At 36.1% G+C, this 8,980-nt stretch overlaps 1 protein-coding gene across 3 annotated transcripts; it reads left to right on the top strand.

The window, feature by feature from the left end:
• Window positions 1–203: 203 nt before the first annotated feature.
• Window positions 204–7,917, top strand: LOC124632788 (proton channel OtopLc-like). Of its 3 annotated transcripts, none has more exons than XM_047167750.1 (14): window positions 204–432; window positions 661–764; window positions 2,497–2,658; window positions 2,973–3,137; window positions 4,559–4,673; window positions 4,803–4,905; window positions 5,170–5,280; window positions 5,381–5,832; window positions 5,922–6,021; window positions 6,105–6,277; window positions 6,357–6,471; window positions 6,550–6,704; window positions 7,003–7,149; window positions 7,601–7,917. In XM_047167750.1, exons 2-14 carry the CDS (start codon window positions 661–663, stop codon window positions 7,772–7,774), a joined length of 2,076 nt encoding a protein of 691 aa, XP_047023706.1. In that variant the 5' UTR covers window positions 204–432; the 3' UTR covers window positions 7,775–7,917. The 3 variants fall into 3 exon arrangements, with proteins under 3 accessions (XP_047023706.1, XP_047023707.1, XP_047023705.1); XM_047167751.1 differs by having other exon boundaries at window positions 204–436; XM_047167749.1 differs by lacking the exon at window positions 204–432 and having other exon boundaries at window positions 6,357–6,704.
• The last annotated feature ends 1,063 nt before the right edge of the window (window positions 7,918–8,980 follow it).

The following is an 8,980-nucleotide window of genomic DNA, read 5'->3' as shown; positions in this document are numbered from 1 at the left end:
TTAAATAAGCAAATAACATTTTAATAGTGACATACATTTGGTTATCGATATGTTGACATCAATTTAATCAGTCAATTGACAGTAGAAGTGTCGTGTTCAAGTGGAACATGCTCGCCGTGAGCAAACAGACATTAAAGGATTACCGGATAACTACGTAACGCAGTAATACCTACACTATAGCACGCTTACTGTAAACAACGATATATATCTCGTTCACTTACCTCAGTGTAAGCTTGCCTTAACCGAGGACAGTCCGTCTCCTCCTTATAGGATTTTTATACGAGAAAAAATGGATAAATAAATAACACATTTGCTGAACCAGATTTGTTTATATTGTGTTTGTTATTGCTTAGTTATACGACGAGCTCGTTTGTGTTATGTGAAGATTAGGGCAATGAAAACATATACTATTATTGTGTATTTAGTTAATAGATAGGTAGGCTTACTTTATCTTAATTAATTTTCAAATATTTCTACTACCAGGTTTTAAAGCTTTTTTTTTCACGATTAAAATATTTGGTACATAAAATATGACGTTCCACAAAATAAATTAAATAACTTTTGTCGTAATTCACACATACTATCTGACGTGTGAACAGTATTTGGTCATGAAACTGTAATTATTTGACAAGGCCGCGTGAATTTCGTGATATTTTGTAGATGAGTCCAGCCAACAGAAGACCACTGTGCGAGCCGACTGACTTACACCCGGGTGTCACTATCACAGACATGGACACTGTACACGAAGAAAATGATAACGACAGGTAAGAAAACCTTGTATTAATTTGCCCAATTTTAAGACGAGGCTCTTGGTCATAAAAGGTAGAACCGGTTTATTTACTTATTATAAGTGCTATATTGTTTGTGCGTTCGTGTCGCTTCTCAGACATTTACTGATGAATGCGATTAGATATTTTATAATCATACTAATAACTAACAAAACAAATAGTAAATCCTTCTTTGAAGTTATTCTAAATTCAAAACTGTAATCACAAAATAGTGACATGATTCTAATTTTAAAAAATATGCCGCAGTCCATTACATCAAGCAACACGTTCGTTTCTATTGGCCAGCCAGTAATCCATTGTAGAGAATTGAACATGAAAAGGCATTCTTTTTGAAAAGCGCGGGGAAATGGATACGTCGGCTCGCTGGACAGGCCTTAGTCGTCATAAACAAAGGGTAGCTAAGCATTTAATTAAAGTTTCTTTTAAACCGCATTTTCCTTTGTCTCGTGACTCAGTTTTATCTGTTATCTAAATACTGGATCTGCGGTGCATGTAGTTTATGCCAAGACTGCGTTAGATACGGCGCTACCGCACGCCACGTTGGATTTATTTTAAAGAATAAACATTTTATATATTCAAAACAATTGTGCCCTTCTGCAAACTTAATTTGTTTTCTCATCTTGTCTTAATTTGTACAGTATAGGCTGATACTCAGTTCTATAATTTTGATAGTCAATACAAAACCCCCACAAAGCATGATGATATAAAAGTCTAGATGTGTTATTCTTTGCGTATATCAATATTTTGAGTAAACGGACGTTATTCAAAATAGGTTCAGTGAGGATACAACGAAGCTTAGGAAGACATTTCCGGCGAACGGATGCACATTTTGGAGATTTTGCGCTCACAACCCTCCAGTCGAAATAGTTCAATACAAGTGCAGTTCAGACGTTTCTTAAATATTCATGTTACAGTATGTTTGTATTTAACTGATTTTTATTTATTGCTACCGAACTGTCATCATACATCAACACAAAAATATATAGTTATTGCAAAGGACACTGCAACATTTAAAAAATATAATACGCTTAAACAAACCAGCTTTGGAGAGTCCTTTTCTGCGCAACAAAAATATTACAATGAAAACAGGCACAATTAAAACCGGCTTAATTCTCATACGTTCAACAAAGTTTGCCATAATCTTTTTCCCATGAAAACATGATCATTTTGGTACACAAACGCCGTCAATGCGGCCGACATTTTTTGTGGGCTAGGATTTTTTCCGTCACATTTTCAAACACACTGTATTTGAGCGAGAAGTATGAAACGCATACACAAAGAGGGATTTTGGTGCAAGTCCCAAAGAGCTTCGAAAATATTTATGACGTTTGATAGACTGCTTTGTGTCGCGATACACCCGTCTGCTCCACTGTTGGTGCTACATTCCTAAAGGATCGACTGCACCGGCACTCCTACAAAGAAATATAACATTGTTGTCGATATTCAAGTTCTAATATTTTTAGGTAAGTAGGTACCAGGTACAGGTAATAGGACATAAAATATAAACAGTCAGTTCTTAGTAGTTAGCTTCTTTTAATATTAGAAAATGGTGCTTCAGTGGGCTTGATACTGCATGTTTATTTAGAATCCAATAAGGACACACTATCATCGCCACAGAGACACCGTTTTGAAACGAGCAATTAAGTAGGCTTATTATATTTAACATAACATTTCCTTCCTACATTTTTTAATATTTTTTACAAAACAGTGACGAGTCGTCGTACTCTGACCTGGCACAGCTGCGAGAACGCACCCGCGCCATGCTGGATACGCCAGCAGAGCCGCTGGTGACGCACGCCCACTCCCAACCCAGCAGCCGCAGGATGTCCTCCGACATCGAAGCTAAACTCGCTGCTAATTTGAATACCAGGTAATACTAGAGAAGAGTTCCTATGTCACGGTAAGTAGATATTATCTACACACAAATTAGGACGATTGCCACACCACAGTCACAGTCTAGGTCTATGGCCCTGCCAGCTGCAACATGTACATCGATGATTATGTCAGCTCCCTTGAAGAAAAGCTACTAAAGCCTACGCCAAAATTTTGCAAATGTTTTTTCTCCTCAATTCAGTAGAATATTTTCTTTTTCAGACCATTCAAAATTCCATAATTTATTTTGATAGTATTCATTTCTGCTGTATTTTTTTTCAATTTCATCCTAAAGTGACACGAATCTTTCAGACGACCGTCAGCCATAATCGCAGCGTTTCGTCGACCGTCGCAAGCGCTGGCACTATGCGCAGCCACACAACGCAGGTTCCTCTCTGAACTGACTCCTCACTCCAGGACATCAGTCGCATCCACCTCACATGAAACTCCGCCCTCGGCCGCAGAAATATTGGGACAGTAAGTTACTAGTTATTTATTTACATCCAAAATTTAATGACCAAATAGGCAAAGCTATGAAAGGTAAAGAAAAGGCATGATGTTATAATTTAAACACTACTTAAACTACCTACACAGAAGTTAATAGAAGGTGGTGTTTAATCGACTGCCCTTTTAGACTATGAAATCATCTGTTCTAATCCAAAATCGTTAAACATTCCATGAATTCACAACTTTTCACCCTTCCTACAGAAGACAGAACACCTGTTTTATCTTTAATATCCGTATCAGCTATCAGAAATATAAATCAAAACGCCAGAAAATCCTTGAGTAAATATTCGTAGACTGGAACAGTACGATAAATCAGCGCGTTGGCGTCACGTGCCCCCGACATGCGCTCATCGCACCGCAAGATCCAAATACTTGACATGGGCCTGCTAACCGCAAACTTACACTATTTCAGATGTAACTGCTTTTTTTATGGAATGGAAAATTAAGAAATCTGAAATGGTATTTTTTGTACTTCTGTTTTATATAAATTCTCTAAGTAGACTTTGAAAGGTCTAATTTCAGTATAGACCCAAAGATTAATTTCGGTAGCTTTGGAAGTCAGCAACTTTTGAAAAATACTTAAAAATATCTATGTACATTTGGGTCAGTGTAAAAACACCAGTCAATTAAACGAAACTTTGCACCTTTCATAACTATTCAAATCACTCATTATAATTTCTAATCACCTTTTAGAACTTCCGCACTTAAAAACTTGATCATTGTTCGTAAATCGATAACTTTCTAGAAAGTAGAGTAACGGCTTTAAAGTTCTAAGAATTTCTCTCATAAACCATCAGTCAGGTGCGGCAGATTATCGTACATCGATAGTGTTGTTGTTATTGAATCTTATTATACCACTCAATTAAATGCATATTCTCTGGAAGATCTAGAAATGCTTCGTCACACGTAATGACCAAAATACTGCCAAAACATTTAGCAAACCACACACCCACCGTATCTTGTCCGACACAAAATGATGTCATCCCTTAGTAACGTAGGTACAAGCACAGAGAGAAACCTATTTAGAGGTGAATATTATTCAGTCGGATAGCGTCATGTAGTCCACAGACAATGAACAGCCTCCATCGCGTCAAAACCATTGAAAAGCACCCTTTATTTGTTAATAGATAGACATGTACACAATGGCGCTGTGAACATTCACTGCAAACATCACTCTATGAATGTAATTAGATTGTGAAAATGTTTCTCAATGGAACTTGCCTTACTATAGCTTCAGTGTCACATTGTCATGTTCTAAACTTTCACTGTTCAATTGTTTTTGACTTTATTTTGTTCGTAATAACAGCGATGAATATTAGGGCTAACGTTTACGCATGCTGTTTTACAAATATATTTGCTTCTTCAGTAAAGTATTTTTATTTATTTTATAGTGAAGCTTTGAGCAAAGCGCTCTCGGCTTTGTACGCAAAGTTGCTGGTGGTACTGGGCCTGGCATTCCCTATCACTGAAGTCATCGCCGGTGGTGTACCAGATGGCTACTACCAGGTACGAAATAATAATAAATACATATTACACATTAATTTTAATTTCCAATACATCGAAGTTAAAATGAGAATTCCGAACATCATCATATTTTAATTTTCTGTGGTTTATAATGATCATTTATTTTTCCAGGGATTCTATTTATATCTGTACTTGGTATCTCTGATATTCGTAGTGTTTCAATACGTAAACATAATGCGTCAAAAGGCTGTCAACCTGATCATTCACGACTACGGTAAGCTTCCAATTCCTTTTCAACAACACAATACCTTCGAAAACAATAAGATCCGCCAACATGCTTAGGTAATTAACCACATTTGCTTAACAAAATGAGACATTAAAATCACATTTGTTTGCATAATTGCGCCTGCAAAGAATATTACCTTCTTTAGTTTTAATTCCACTACCGTTTTCAGCCATTCGTATTAACGTAGCGGAAAATTTTACTATACGTATGTTGCTTAACGACCGACTACATGTATTCAATTAATTTTTATAGAGGACACGCTTAAAGATGAGAAGAATGGAAAACTTACACCTGGACTAAAACCAAAAATAAAGGAGAGCATTTCTCGCTACGGCAGTTTTTATTTGAGGCTCGGTGGAATTGGTAAATTGGAATCATTTCGTATTAACAGTATTATTTGCTTCCAATTATTTCCTTATTTATTTCCAATTTCAATTTGCATAAAAAAGTTTATTATTTCCAGCGTTCGGAATCGGTTCTATGGTGTACAGCGGTTTAGAATTGGGTGAATATTTCGAAATGACAGATAAATGCCGGTCCATTCTGTCAGTGATCACGCCGGCATTACGGATGGCCCTCACGCTGGCACAAATGCAGTTCATGTTCCTCACTAACAAGGACATAGAATCCGGCACTTTTAAACTGATACAGAGATTTGGTTTTATGCATATGATAGCCGCGAATTTATGCGAATGGTTATATGTGTTAGTAGAGGAAACTAAACACGAAATACATCACCTGGAACACACCATACTTGCTCCTGCTAATGCTACCCTCCTAGAAAGCGACGGCATACCATGCAGAAGGTCCAATATTATGGGTGCACTACTTCAAAATGCTGCTCCTTTTCTATTTCCTTGCACGATAGAGTACTCCCTCATATGTGCTGTCATATTTTACGAAATGTGGAAAGAGGTGAAGTTAACACAACCTGTAAATGGATCAATAAGTATAAATGCAAAATAATCTCTTTCAACTGTAAATAAACTGTTATATGATTGCAGGTTAAATGTACTCCAGAAGACTTTGAGAAGAAATTCAACATTCCGAAAAATAAGTCTAGAAATAATTCGGTGACACCTGAGAAAATTTTGCAGCAGTTTGGTAAATTCCCCATTCTCTAGGTTTTATTTCAAATGACGCTCACACAGTTTATCAAACCTTGATTAACGAACCTCTTTTTACAGCTGGTATGTTGGGAGTGAGTTCCCCTCACGGCAGTCGCACGGCGCTCCATCACTTCTCCGTGGATTGCTCTCATGCTCATCGAGGCCTCTTCGCTGGCATCTTAATCATCGTCTTCACGATAATTTCTCTCATTATGTTCTTCGTACTCGCCCATCACCCTGATACTATCACTGTAACGTATACCACTTCATATTAATGATCATATTCTTTTTTAATTTCTTCTTCAATATTTATCAATTTTCTTTTTGCAGGACGCAATATTCGAGGTCAATATATGCGAGTTGATTTTATACTCGTTATCATTGATAGCATCAATAACAGCTCTAATACAAATGAGAGAATTAGCTTATAAGAGGAAATCACAGGGTACGTTAATTCTGATTTATAAACTTAGAAAACAGCAAATTCAAATATTTTCTCTAAAATCTTTTTTCTCGTTTCCAGCTATTCTAGGTCTGGACCCTTTTCTACTTATTCTGGCCCAGTCAGGAATGTTTGTGTACTGCATGTTTAGCCTTATAGGAAGCCATCACACTCAGAACCAAGCAAACAGTGTGGGTCTCACTGGATTCTTCTCAGAATTTTTATCGCTCAACCAGGTAAATATTTGCAAATGTGCAATGCACTCGTTGGTTTTACATCTTTGAGCTTTGTTTGTTTATCATCGAAATGCTGTTTTAACTAGAACATTTTTCCATGAACACATAATTTTCAAAAAGGTCTATCGTACAAACCATAACATTTTTGAAATGAGTAAGTCATGAAGTCCAATTCCATCCTTTAATCTGAAAGTAAATAGTATGACATCATTATCAAATCAAGAGTAGAGTCCGAGTCCGCCTACGTATTTATATGAATTGCAGTCTAATTTATGTGTATATTGTTTATATTTTCCAGACGATACTCCAAACACTGTTCATAATAGACGCTTGGTGGCGCCGTAGCACCACGTCGGAACAACGGAGGAATAAGCCGGGACGACAGCTCGTCACGTTCCTCCTCGTCGCTAATATGGCCATGTGGGCTATCAACACATTGGAAAAGGTACACTTTACTTCTAACAGTTGCTTTGATATTTTATTAACATTACCTACATAAACATTGCTGATAAATAAACAATATAAATAACATTAAGTAGTTAGAATTGTGAATCCTTTCCTTCTAACTTAGGTTCTAGGAATGTAGGTGCTGATTACGATGTTTACTTGACTCTTAATTCCGTGAAAGTTTACAGGTCTCAGTTTCAAAAAGTAAGCTAAAGTTAAGGTTACTTATTCATTGGTTTAGTCAGAAAACTCAATTACTTTACATAGATTTTCAAACAGTGGAAAATTACATGGAATACATTCAGAGTCACATATTTATCTTTAGACTGATTAGATTTTCATTAAACAGGATTTGAAAAATTATAAAATAAGGGGCCTACAAAATGGAAGGCAATAGGAAATTATTGACAGTCAAACATTACTTATCTGGAATTTCTTATATTTTCCAGAGTCGAGCCGAATTCCGTCCAGCACACTTGGCGTTCTACGGTCCCTGGGCATGGACCATCATCACCCACGTGTCCATGCCGCTGGCCATCTTCTACCGGTTCCACTCCACCATCTGCCTCTTCGAGATTTGGAAGAATTGCTTCAAAAACAAACCTATTTACTTAAATGTATGAACTAAGAATCTGAAATGTGTCACGTTACGTCCTATTAGATATAAGCAAAATGTAAAATAAACTAGGTAAGTCAAATATGAATAAAATTTCGTACCTGAAAGTTATATTCATTTTATGCAAGCAATAAAAATATATCTTATTTCTTCAAGTAGTTTCCCTGGCCTGAAGTTTCGGTGTTACATTGGAAGCTCTCACAAGGAAATTACATATATAATTAATCTATACCCTATGTTTTATTTGTATATTTACAAATTGGAAAACCTGAAAATAACTTGTAGTTATCAACTAGCTGTACTCCATGCTATCTGAATTCATTTCGGATATGACTTTAATCTTAAATAAGAGACAGTTAAGAATGTGTTTTTTTTTTATTTTCCCCTACTACGAGTACATCACGCATTCACGTTATCAGGCTAAGGACATTCGATTACAATGATAAACTTCATTCATAAGCTTTAGATAACAAAAGAAAAAAACACATTTGCGTGTTTTTATCTTACGACAATGTTGTATATAACGATCAAAGTATGCACTTTCTCTTACTGTCCTTGCATGACAATTACTTTATTAAAATTTATTTACGATTCTTTAAGAAATAATTTAACAGAAATATGGGAACCAATTTAAATGCAACTTGGTCTCTAAATGAACTTGATTTTAATTAATAGTTTAGATCCTGAGAAAGGGGATGGGCAATTTATTTTCTTAGTTACCGTAGGACTCGAGCAAAACCGAGAGGATCAGCTATATTAATATAAAGAGAAGCCACATTTAAATGCCCGCACTGACGTAATTAACGCCAATCGACCGTTGTCGTAAACCAATATCAGCCAACAGTACATAATTTGTTTACCTCGTCGGCACCATCGACACTCAGCCTAATGACCTAATTATTTTTAATTGTTGCAATTATAGTTACGACTTTTTTCATTTAAATTCGATACTTATTATTTGCTTTGAAGTCCGAAGCTACCTAAACGAATAGCAATCCTATCTGAATGGAAGACTAATTAAGATTTTTGACAGTTTCTCAGTTGAAAGATAGCTAGCGTTGTTTTAGTCGCTCAAAATCATTTACGCGGGAACTCGCTGAAAACTAACCATTACTGAATAATACTTAGAGTATTTTCTTAAGTCTAGGCTAATTTGCCAACACAGGCTCAATTTTTCCTTATTAAAATTCACCAAAATATTGAGTAAGTGTGT

The sequence above is a fragment of the Helicoverpa zea genome, chromosome 8, assembly GCF_022581195.2.
Source record: "Helicoverpa zea isolate HzStark_Cry1AcR chromosome 8, ilHelZeax1.1, whole genome shotgun sequence".
NCBI lineage: Eukaryota > Metazoa > Arthropoda > Insecta > Lepidoptera > Noctuidae > Helicoverpa > Helicoverpa zea.
Note: the sequence above shows the minus strand (reverse complement) of the source record. Positions and strands in the feature narration are given on the sequence as shown.